This window comes from Centruroides vittatus, unplaced genomic scaffold (assembly GCF_030686945.1).
Source record: "Centruroides vittatus isolate TY-2023 unplaced genomic scaffold, ASM3068694v2 contig_1343, whole genome shotgun sequence".
NCBI classification, from domain to species: Eukaryota; Metazoa; Arthropoda; class Arachnida; order Scorpiones; family Buthidae; genus Centruroides; species Centruroides vittatus.
Window position 1 is genome coordinate 295,940 of NW_027120855.1, and position 13,402 is coordinate 309,341.

The 13,402-nt window shown below is 33.3% G+C and overlaps 1 protein-coding gene across 1 annotated transcript in view; it reads right to left on the reverse strand.

The window, feature by feature from the left end:
• Nucleotides 1–13,402, reverse strand: part of Glg1 (golgi glycoprotein 1) — a 171,409-nt gene that overhangs the window by 52,039 nt on the left and 105,968 nt on the right. Inside the window, exon 16 of the mRNA XM_067289283.1 lies at nucleotides 8,882–8,974. Within this exon, the coding sequence (XP_067145384.1) occupies nucleotides 8,882–8,974 (93 nt within the window). The remainder of the gene's footprint in view (nucleotides 1–8,881; nucleotides 8,975–13,402) is intronic.

Sequence of the window (13,402 nt, forward strand, 5' to 3'; positions counted from 1 at the left end):
CTACAATGTAGTAAACCCAATTTTGTTTTTACACAGAAAATACATGCCTGAAAAATTCATGTAATAAAAGACACAATCCAAATACAAAAATAATACAACAAACCAATTAATATAATAGAAAGTGGTTAAAGAAAATATTTCAATTTTCTCTAATAAATTGGAAGAGAAACAACTGTAACTTACTTCTCAGGAAAATTTAATAAATTTATATTATTTGCACTAATTTTAATTATTTTTATTTTTTATTTGACTTTTTCAATGGAATACCACTAACTTTTAATACCAAATAGCAATCATACAAACAATTAGTTAAACTTCAAATAAAGTCAAAATGAATGACTAATTGTTGCTAAACAAAGTCAAATAAGTCAAAAAACAGCCAAATCTTAAAATTTACTTGAGCATGTGTAAGCAACCTTAAATGCAAATCCTGACAGCCAGATGGCCAAGATGGTTAAGGCATCAGCCCATCATTCTTGGAGACCAATTCAATAGTAACCAAATGGATGCACTGGTTTGCTGTACACTGTGGGTTTGCATTTCACCAATGGACTGACAATGTGGAGTTTTCTGGGTTTTCTTCACATGTCTAACACCTAAACAAGCAGTTTCCCATAAAAGTCATCCCAAGAAGTCTGTTGTGGAAGATTGCTTAAGTGTTGCATTGCCTTATTCCATCATTTCAATTCAATCCAATCCTGGGAATATAGGATTAAATTAAGCAAACTTCATGCATTTTTCATGGGCAGTCTGTCCCAGATATATTGTGGCCCTGTCTCTTACTGTCTGGTTGCCCTCATTATGATTCTAGACAAACTCACAATGAATTTGTAAAAAGCCATCTTAGTGTACAGTACATAGGACAAGAAGAATTTTTAAAAAAATGCAAATTCTAGGAATTTTTAAAAGAGCAATTTTCTAGAAAAGGCAATATAAAAATCTTTCTTAGAATTAAAATCAAATAGAGATTTTTGAAAGTCAAATTAAATTGTTATGAAAACTAGAAATATTACTTCAATTACTTGATTATTATGCTTCCTAATACACCGGGTTGAAATATAAATCTTCTTACTTGAAACAATTAACCGGAGCAAAATTTCTAAAGTGAAAACGTTTTTGACACCCCTCCTGGGCTCTTCTTCAGTCAATTACTTAAAGTGATGACAACCATCCACTTTTCCAGCAGTAAAACATGTGCTGGAAAAGTATGGAAGGTTGCTGTCAATTAAGGTAATAAGAGATTTTTGAGAAGGCAAATTTATCAAAAATTTATCAAATCATGTAAAAAGAGATTTGAAACATTTTCTAGACCATGTTAAATCAAAATTGGGTTAATGTTACCTATGGTAGTGAAGACGGCTAAGGGGAAATTCTTTCCACCCTATATTCCAGATGGCGACGGGGAAATTCTTTTTCCCTACATTCTAGACAGAGATGGGGAATTTTTGTTTTCTACCCTACGTCCGACGTGGCCGTGTTTCCTGTAACCTCGAAATGGAGACGCGAGATTATCGAAGGAGAATCTCGAACGAGGATTTTATCAAGTAATGAATTCCGTAGAGGGTGCTTTGACGTAAATGATCGGCAATTATGCAAATTTTTTTCCCCCGAAAGTGGAGTAGGCATGTTGTTGTGCGAAAAGATTATTTTGACGTTTGGATACTTTTGGAATTTTTCTATTATAAATAATAATAATAATTTTCCTTTTGAATTTAAGCGATTGGAATTTATTTATTGAAAAATTGACTAAGCGATTTTTGCATTTTTTGGAAAGATATTCCACAAGTTAGTCGTGTCGAATTGTGATATTGAATCAGACGAATTTTGGAAAGAGTGTACTGGGCAATGATTTTACCAGTTAATCGAAGCAGAGTCTTCTGAACTAGGATTAGACGAAAGAATTGATGGCAGACCGAAATTTGTCGTAAAACTGGGCCTCCAACACATCGAGGAAGTTTGCCAGAAATGTGGCCAAACATGCAAATTGAGTTATCGCAGCAACCGGAAATCATGCACAATGCGTTGCCGAAAATGCTGGCGGAATAGTTCGGCTTTCGAAGGAACGTTCAAAGGGAAATGTAGCAATATGTCACAGGTGAATATTTTGACATTCATATGGCACTATATTGGTTTAGAGTGCACGACGAGTAATTCGGCAATTTCCTCGGGTATTTCTAAAAAGGCAGGCATAGACTGGTCGAACCACATACATTTCGTTATGTTAATGTCTTTACATAATCTAACATCGTTTAAAATAGGAGGTGTTGGCAAAATGGTGGAAATAGACAAAACAGTGATATGTAAACGTAAATATGAAAAAGGACGAAAAATGAAAAGTACTAAATGGATCGTTGGAGGTATATGCCAGGAGGACAAGACTTGTTTTATATGCCAGGTTAATGACAGATCTGAAATAACTCTGAATTGGATAATATCAAAATACATGAATTCCGGCAGCATAGTATTCACAGACAAATGGAAGGGATATAACCGCATAGATGACTTAGAAAGTAGAAGGGAAAAAGCTCAGTAACAAAGTAAGTTATCCTATTTTTTATTTGTATTTATTATTATTTTTTTTTTTTTTTTTTTGTGATGGCAACCGGAAACGCGGCCACGTTGAACGTAGGGTAGAAATAATTTCCCCGTCGCCATCTAGAACGTAAGGTAGAAAAAAAATTCCCCATTGCCGTCTAGAATGTAGGGTAGAAAAATTTCCCCATTGCCATATCTTGCTACCATAGGTAACATTAACCCAAAATTGTGTAAAAACAGAATTGAATGTATTTGAGAGTCCTCACGTTCTCTTCTGCACATGTGGCATTTGATCGACTCCTGCTCTATAGGTCTGGGAAAAGTCTCTTTTTAGTTTTTGATATAATTGAAGATGGTAAGGTGGCAAAGTATGGCTATTCATAGGTTTGCTTCTGTTATATTCTCCCATAGTTTTCATTGTCCAAAATCTCATTACAAAAATCTTAAGTTTCTCTTCATGTGATTTATATTTGCCCTCTTTGGGTGCTTTGTATTAGAAGCAAATCAGAATAGTTATTAATGGAATTACACGTCAGTAAGCAAAAGTCGTCATCTTCGTGATGTTGTCAAGCTCTAAGCTTTCTTCTGTGGTTGAAAATTGGAGGGCCTGGCAAATCCAGCTTTAAAAGGCTGTTATCTCATACCTGAAGGGATAGCTGGAGATGTAATCAATGTAGATGAGAACATGTATGGACTTCCTGTAAACTTTTGTATATAACTGCAGTCTTTGAAGCAAATTTCAAATCTAAGAAGTGTAAAATAAGTATTGTATATCTTGGCAGATAAGAAGGTAGTTGAATCATAAAAAAAAGCCCCCAAAATCTGGGGTCATCTTATAGGACAGATACAAAAGAAAATTAGATTGAAATTTATATGAATTAAAACCATTATAGTAAAACGAACAAACCGTAACTATTTACTACTAGAGAGTAGAGTATGTCCACAAAATAGAATAGTCCATATGACATTTTTGTGAATAGTCAAGGTCATTACCCGAATTCCGAATCAGTGCGAATGTTTGCAACAATCTCAAGACAGTGCTGGCCGATGCAAGAAAATAAATTTGTTCATTCAAAAAATTACAAATAGGACATAATTCCATATACACTATACAGCATTATTATTCAGATGACGATCACCGATCTGAACTAAATTCATAGGCCGTTGATAGTTTGGGGTCATCTTATAGGACAGATATAAGCTAAAACTATAAAACTTTGACAAAAATTTATACCTCGTCTTATCCGAACATCATCTTATCTGCCAAGATATACGGTAAGTGCAAATCATCTGGCCAGTACTCACAATGTGGGATACTATTTAATGATTAGTCAGTTTTGATTATTGTCAATCTGAAAATTTATATAAAAGCAAAACAGCTTTAAGAAAAAATCTGTTTTTAATTCAAACTGTTTTCAACAATATTTAATTGTCAGAATTTCTTGTCAGGTTGAAATAAAACAAAATTTTCACTTGTTCCTCCCACTCAGAAAATTTCCATGTTAATGAATTGTTCGCTTAACCCTTTCCATGCGGAAAACCTTTAGCATTAAGTAAATAGGTGGAATTCGTTATGCGGTGCATTTTTGCGTTTTTGGGGTAATTTTTTGAATCGCGATATTTCGCTTCAATATTGCGCTATATTCAATCTGTTTTTTGTGTTTGATTAAAAACATATTACAGTTTACGATTGTATAATTTTTAGTTTTATACATATTTAAAATAATATGAAGTTTACGAACAAATTTGAAGGTTACGAACAAAAAAAAAAATTAATTTACAGAGAATCGCTGAACTTTGTACATCTGTTAGATAGAAACATCTGTCCTCTATTAAACAAAACAAACCGCAGCTTTCTACCTAGAGTGGGGTAGAAGTTATTGCCATTATTCACACTATGTCTCTAATTACTTAGCTGGGAGAGTAGTCGATTGTTATCGTGAAGCGACACCGATTAGTCAGCTGTACGACTGTGTCAGTCGTAGAGCTTTGCTCTTACTTTTGTAAAATAATTAAATGTATTCAAAATATATATGAATTCATTTGACAAAAATTTTAAAGCCAAATTAACAGCGCAAACACCTTCCATAGACTTACTATAGGAAGGTGGAGTTTCCCGGGAATATTTATCGCTACATAGTTTTAAAAACATATTTACTCGCCTAAATATTGTCGAATTACTTAATTTAATGTCTAAGTGCATTAAATTAGTTAATTAGAATTAAAAATCGATTTAAAAAGCAAATTTACAGTGATTGTTTACATTTTAATTCAAAGGTTGGAGGCGGGGCTTTTCGCGGCAATTTTTTCGTTTCGTAAGTCTGTGATTAGTTAAAGTAACGTCAACAAAGACAGAAAAGACTCAATAAAACTGTAGAAGGAGTTTCCCTTTGATTGTTTTCAGCCAACTGTGTAGTTAACTGCGAAGATTTACTGTAGAATAGTAGGGGATGTATTTCTGTAGGGGATGTAGAATAGTAGGGGTCTCTGGAAAACTCGAATATAGCACAAATTAATCTAATTTTTTAATTTGGACCAATCGGTACGTTTCGCATCACCGATAAACGAAGAAGTCACGTGATACAGACTGATCGGTACCTAACCGCATGGAAAAGGTTAAACTCTGATCTGAATTGTTTTGATAAAATAGGTAAATAGAAGTTCTATGATCATTTTATAAACATTTTTGATTTTCCATATTTTCCCCTATATTTTAACCTGTTAGTGTTTGTTACTTTTTAAAAAATTTTAAAAAATCAAATATGGTGGCATTTTTTAAAAGAAAATACATCTAAAAAAGTAGTAAAAAAATTTGCAAAAATTTCAACCTTTAAAAATTTGAGTTCCTTGGTACACACTAAAATATTCACATGTTTTCTAAAAGTTTTTCTGAAAAAATCTGTGTGATCATTGCTGTCATAACAAAGCATGCTGTGCTAAAAACAGCTGATCCATTGACATTGGCAAGAACTCCCATTACATTCGACTTCAATTATTTTTTTATTTTTAATTAATCTCAGTATTACATTGTAACTAAGGAAATTCTAATTAGGTTTCCATTACTGGTTTTTTTGTAGACTTTCAATTAAAAGCTAGTGGCTTTCTTTATTCAGTAATTCATCACAAGGAACAGTTGATTTATGTATTTTTTATTAAATGAAATGCGTTTCAAGTCTTAATGACCCCTCTTCAGTCCTGAAACTTTACAAATAAAAAAAAAAGAGAGAGATATATGGGTTACATTTACAGAATAATACATATAATATTTTAAGAAAATTTTTTAAAAAATAACTTACATGGTTGATTGTTGGTTACAATTGACATTAGACAGTATGTTGGGTAATTGACGTGGTAATCAGTTTACTACGGTTGCTACAGAGATCGGATCATCTTTGGACTATGCAGTTGCATTTGTAGAATGAAGCTGTATCTACATGGGAGGGCAGAGTAGGTTCACTAGATAGGGGCCATCTGGAGGAGGTGGGGCGGGATGGAATCACATGTGGATACTACGTGTTAGGAAGGAGGGGTTTCCAGATGTCACCGTCGTTGAAGTTCATTTTATAAGTTTTTATTTTCATGATTTCAAGATGTTCATATAATTTCATTTTTATACTATTTTTCTATTCTTAGTATTTATCCCCACAATTTTTGGAAAAATTAAAAAATAGTAAAACCACATAACTCTAGTCCCTGTATTTACTAATAACTAAAAAAAATATTTGATGTTGTTGAAACCGTGTTGTATTTGCTTATTGTATACAGGCACAATGAAGTGACATTTTTCTCAACACTAGGCTAGTTGAATCTTTTATTTAGTTACTAACTAAATAAAAGATTCAACTAGCCTAGTGTTGAGAAAAATGTCACTTCATTGTGCCTGTATACGATAAAAAAAAATATTATTCAAAATATTGATATAATGCAACAAAATAACGTCATACATAGAATATCCTGCAGCTGCCAACCGAATTACCAATATATAGGTGAAACTGGAAGAACCCTAAAAATCAGACTGAAAGAACATTCGTGTGCTATTAAATTTAATTACACTAATTCTACCGTAGCCATACATTGTAATAGTGAAGGTTGTGAGATCTCACTTAATAATCTAAAAATACTCAGAATAGAAAAAAAATAGTATAAAAAGAAAATTTTATGAACATCTCAAAATCACAAAAATAAAAACTTATAAAACGAATTTAAATGACGGTCTAACCATTAGTGACATCTGGAAACCCCTCCTCCCTAACACGTAGTATCTACATGTGATTCCATCCCGCCCCACCTCCTCCAGATGGCCCCCATCTAGTGAACCTACTCTGTCCTCCCTTCATTCTACAAATGCAACTGCATACTCAAAGATGATCCAATCTCTGCAGCAACCGTAGTAAACTGATTACCAAGTCAATTACCCAACATACTCTCTAATGTCAATTGTAACCAACAATCAACCATGTAAGTTATTTTTTTAAAAATTTTGTTAAAATATTATATGTATTATTCTGTATAATGTAACCCATACCTCTTTTTTTTTTATTTGTAAAGTCTCAGGACTGAAGAGGGGTCATTAAAACCCAGAATGCATTTCCTTTAATAAAAAATAAATAAATCAACTGTTCCTTGTGTGATGTGTTACCAAAGAAAGAAAGCCACTAGCTTTTAATTCTTTAAAGTCTATAACGACAGTCTGATTTCTGTGATTTTAAGCAAATATAAAAATAAAGTTATTAAAATTCACATTGTTTGTCATGTATTAAAAATCTGAGTTTCAAAATATGATATCTTAATTGGACAAAAAAAATATCAGTATCAGATCAGATAATTCCTATATCAATCAATCGATCACTAATATTATTGCTTATGTGGGAAACGCCGGGAGGTAGGACAGAGTCGTACCTCCTTTTTCTTGGCGAATAGGTCGGCAAGACCCGCCCCACTGTCAAGGATGGCTAATTTTGCGCGATATCCCGACTTGTCGGGATCGGGTAATTAATTGTCCGGTCGAGTGGAGGAAGTGTGTGGGGTCGTCGACAAGAAAAGGTAATATCCGTAGTAACAGGACAACACAGATAAGATTTATTGGACTATAGAATTTAATATATCGAAGCTTCGCAAACCGTCCCTAATCGCGGGAGAGAGAGAGTTCACATTGGTTGGGGAAGTCATACCTCTCGGTTATCGACTACGATGAATGTACTTCGGCTCTGGAGTTTTCCCTCGTCTTCTTTCGAACTGCAGGATTGGACTCGCAGGCGGGAGTGTCTGCGGTCTCGAATTGGCTTTCAGACTCGGTTTCACCGGGACGTACGTCTTCTTCGAACGGAAGCCCCGTTCTCCGATATCTCCCCCCTTTTATACTCCAGGTCTCATCTGCTGCGATCACCAATCGCGAGGGGGGGTGAGTCGAGTTCCTTGACTCAGATGTTGAATCCGGCGAGAAGGGAAGCGGGGTTGACGGCAGAAGACAGTACATCCTCTGACGGCGGAAGAATGTACATCCTTTGACTCTTGAGGTGACACAATAAAATTTTACAATCGGACTTGCTTAATTTGGTCCTCACACTTATAATCTAGTTTGTATGCTTTTATCGAATGCTCAATAGTGCTGGTTTGTATACAGTGGCATATTGGTACGCAATCTATTTTATTCTTTGTTTCCAAATGAACAGGCTATTATAAAGCTAACAAATAATCACACACAAATCAATTTGGTTAGAGGTAGACAGAATAATAACAAGTTAACTGTACTTTTTAAATTATACTGCCCAGAGAGACTTTTTAGACAATATTTACACATTATCCCAATAGCACTGCTACCCAGCAAGATAATATGGCTTCCTTTTTTAATTATTGACATTCATTCCATTCTAATAAAACACTTTCCATAAATGATTGATGAAATAAAATTGGTAGTTGTCCATTTCTAGTGCACAACACTACTCAATTTGGTTACTCTCAGAGATTTGTCATTACAAAATATTCCAGTTTCATTCCTTAAATGATAAATTAAAAGGCATTTTAAATTTGCTGCATAACAATAGCATACATTAAGACAAATATATTGTCAAAAGAAACAAATATCTGTACGAAAACTTTGCCATATTGTAAAGAGTATGAAAATGTTTAAATTAATATTGATAGTAAAAATGAAATATATAATAAATTTTTGAAAAATAAATTAAATAGGTAATGTAATGATTTTCTAGAAATATTCAAGGATTTTAAACTTCTTAATTTCTTGTTAAAATACATAAAATTTATAATTTTATTTTTTACTGTTAATACATCATTTATTATTTAAAAAATCTGATATTCCTAAAATCAGTTTTCAATAACATTTTACCTGAGATTCTCCAGGACTTTTATTATTGCAAAACTTAAGCTGATCATTTTTACAAGCATTTTCCAATGCAGGATCTAAATGGATATTCTCATCCTATTAAAATATTAATAAATATTTTTAATATTAAGTTTCTTTTTAGTTATTAAGATTTATATAAGTAATTTAAACTTAAAGTATAACTATTACATCATATTTACATTATTAACATATAACTGAATGATGTTAATGTTAACCAGAAAAAGTGAGATACTAAAAGCACACCTTACTGATATCCAGCAATGAGTTTAATACATTAAAAACATTTTCAACCAATTACAGGAAACATACAGAATTCAAATAAGTTAATGGATAGAATGCATAATCAATGTTCTAAATTTAAAAGAACAAAATACAAAATTCTAAAGTTATAACATAAACCAATAAAAATACATTCAGAACGATACCAAACGGAATAAACCCTCTGTAAAACAATGAATGCTAAAGTTCAAACTTCATAAATACATCTCCACACTGTGGATAAACTGTCCGCATCTCTAAAATTAATGCACGTTTGCTCCTTTTGAGCCTTATACATTTCTAGCATTTCCAAGTTATGGAGGTCGTCGGCATTTCTAGCAGGTTGGATTATTGCTACGTCTTTTCATGCAATTTGTACATCCTGCTGTCAGGTATATGCCACTGGGACTCTGTTATTTGTGTTCCTATTAAATACATACTGATGTTACTTGCTTGATCTTGCTTTTAGATTTTGTGCAATGGCTCTTGAAGTATATTAGTTTTCATTGAAAATGCTGGTCCTCCAGTGGGATGGAGTAAAGTACCAATGCGTTAGAATGTTTTTCTTTGGGTTTGTCGTTTCTTAGGATACCAAAAATTGTAGGGTTGCATTTATAGTTATTCTCACGTTGGACCTGGCAACCTTCTTATGGACTTCTTTGAGAGTTGAAAAATAATTTATCATGCATCTACTTAAATGGTTTGGTTGTAAGGGTGTACGTGTTGTTTGATTACATGTCAAAATTGGATTACATATTAATGTTGTTGGATAACCATGCTATTTGGCAATGTTAACTTTATTGGATAACATTAACATGTAATCTAATGAATCTAATCTTCACATGTAATCAAACAACACATACATCCTTACAACTAAATCAAGTAAGTAGATGCATGATAAATTATTTTTCAACTCTCAAAAAAGGCCATAAGAAGGTTGCCAGGACTAGCAATGTGAGAATAGCTATAAATGCAACCCTACAATGGTTTTCAATTTGTGGTCCACAGAACACGAGTGTTCCATGAAGCCACTTCAAGTGTTATGCAACAAAATGAAATATACAGTAATACCCCGAATTTACGTGATAGGTGGAACCGAGCAATAACTGCATAAGTCAAATTCGCGTAAGTCGGGATATAACTTCGCATATAAATACATACAAATTATTTTTAATTGAAGCCGGAGACTAAAGAAATCAATAATTTAGAAAAAAATATTTAATAAAATCTTAGATAATACGCATGTATAACAAATTATATTATTAAAATCGTAAACCGAAGTTATTTTGATGTAGAAGGCTTCATAAAATCTAACAAATTCGTCTGACGGCTCAAAGATTTTTTTTCTCCCACAAAATTTCCTCATAGCATGCTAATAATTTTTTTATTTCTCATTTTGTAGAAGAAATGCACTCTTCATTGGAGTCTATATTTTCTAAAATTTGTAACCCCTTTTCAATTAAACTGAGGCCTTCTGTCAAGTTTCCAACCGTCATTCAATCCTCTGATTGAACTAGTCTAAAGGATCAAGTTTTGCCAATTCACAAATTTTCATTTTTGTATCGAAGTCTCTAATAATGTTAACTTTACATTCCAAAGATAAAGTTTTTCTTTTCTTGTTTGATGCAGAAGAATCAGTTCTACTTCATTTGGATGACATAGTAAAGTCTCTCGAGTCTCCATAGATATAACAAACACAGAAATGAATAACACAAAATAAATTGTAGCTATGTGTTGATTCCGCATGGCACATCCGAACATGTAAGCCAAACAATAGTGTGGGGGGAATGAGTAATCGAGAGTTGCGTGGCACTCAAACGAAAGACGAATCGTCGAGATTTGAAAATCGCGTAACTCCGGGTTCGTGTAAGTTGGGGTAGCGTAAGTCGAGGTATTACTGTACAATTAAAAGTTATTGCAAAAGAAAAATTAATACAAAGTAAAATCATTTTTGTATGGGAATGTAATCAGCAAATGACAGTGATGTCATATACTAGACCAAGTGCACTCTTGACTTCAAAAAGTTTTTGCCACTCCTACTTCAAAGTGTTCCGATGTCAAAGTTTGGTGTTCTCCGACTTCAAAAAGATTGAGAACCATGGTCCTAAGAAATGACAAACCCAAAGAAAAACATTCTATCACAATCAGTGCTCTACTCCATTCCACTGGAGAACCAGCATTTCCAATGAAGACTAATATACTTCAAAAGCCACTGCACAGAATCTAAAAGCAAGGTTCAAGGAACATCGGTATCAGTGGCATGCAAAAAATGGACGAGGGAATTTAGGATAGTCCCCTAAATTCCTTGAAATACTGTCTGATTATTATTTTTAATGCATTTGTATTTGATTCAAAACCTTTTACTTGAAGAATATGTATTTTTTCATTTATTTTTCCCATCTGACCTCCCCTCTCTTACGCCAAGTTCGACTCTTCCACAATCCAAACCTAAACACCCCCAAGTCTTTTAGTAGTTGACTCATCCACAGGACTAGTTTAGCGGTGTGGCTAAAATCCATCGGCCCGTTTCAGTAGAACTGGTTCGAGTTTGGCCCTACCTTAGATGAAGATCGCTTCAATCTTGGTCGCGTGTCCCGTGTCCTTTGTTCATCTGCGAAGATTAACGAAGACACTGATCCTAGCGAAATATCTTACTTTATTCATTGCATTTGTTAGATATATACAGTAGTATTATTCACTATTAAGAAGTATTTACAGTAGGTTAGGTTGGCATGAAACACAAAGAAAAACATCTCTCCTCGACAGTGTCCGAAAGTGAAGTCGAGTCAGCATGACAAAATTGCGGCAGCGCCCTCTGCCCCACAGTAGCTTGTAGACACGTGTTCCTGTTATACTGTTGTGTTTTGTATGTGTCCAGACAGTTCTGTATTAAGAGATTTTTATTCTCCTGTGCTTATTGAAGACAGCATTTCATTAGTAAGTTTTGTATTTCTATTATTATAAAACACTTAAAAGTTTTTCATCTAAAGGGTAAATCTACTTAAAAGACAGTATCCATAATTAGAAAGCTTTGAATTCAATGTGGAAGGGGACTCATTAGGAGAAGCAGCAGGAGAAGCAACAAAAGCATAACACAGTTTGAATCTGTGAATGATGCAGCTGATCTAGGTGAATCATCACATCAGAGTAAAGACAATCAATGATTTCCATGTTATATTCTGGATTTCCTACTTGAAACATTGTTTGGAGCTCTAAGTTTCCAAGAAAAACAGGATATAATACGAGAAGATAGGCCTACACCCGATATAAATCTTACCACAAAAATGAAGACCTATATAGGACATTTTAAGTTTGAATGTTAAAATTCATCAAAATGGCTGACTGCTTGTAAATCAAAAAACAAATTGTTTTGTTGGCCTTGTGTTCTTTTTGAAGATGATAAAAGAATGTGGAATAGGGCTGGCTTTTGTGACATTAGTAACTTCCACAAAGTAAAGATTTGCCACAAAAGACACAATCACATTTGGCTGCAATTACAAGATTGAAAAAATTTAATATAAGAATAATAGACATTCTATTAATTAATCAACCCAGAATAAATGTTTTGAAGCATAACAAAATAATCAACCAACAATATGGCTATAATCAAATAATTAATATAAATAAATTTGCTATTAGAGGTAGACATTAGGTGCCATCTCTTTTCTAAATTAATAATTATAATTTTAGTAATTTAATAAATAATTTAGGCAAGGAATCTGTAAATAGGGGAAACTATGTTGAGTTGCTGCACATGTTAGCAAAATATGATAGCAAATTGAATGCTCATGTCAAATAATCAAAAGATATTAAACTTCAAATAGAATTCAAAATGACATTATTGAATATATTGGAGACATAGTTCAAGATATAATAAAGGGAGAAATAAAGGATGCCAGCTTTGTTGCAATCATGCTCAATGAAACAATAGATATTTCAAAACTATCTGAACTTTTCACTGTTATTTGATATGTAAAAGAAGCAGAAATCAAGGAGAGATTTCTTGGATTTACAAATGTGAGCAAGGATCACTCAGCAGTTGCTTTAAGTGACCATGTGTTTAAGGTGCTTTCAGATTTTGGATGTAAAGATAAAACTTGTGGCATAGGGTTATGATGGAGCTTCAACATTTTCTGGCCATTTGAATGGTCAGACTCTTGTATAGAAGAAATGTCCCAATGCACTTTTAATGCACTGTTATGCACACAGACTTGACTTAACCTTGTCACAATCAGTGAATTCCAT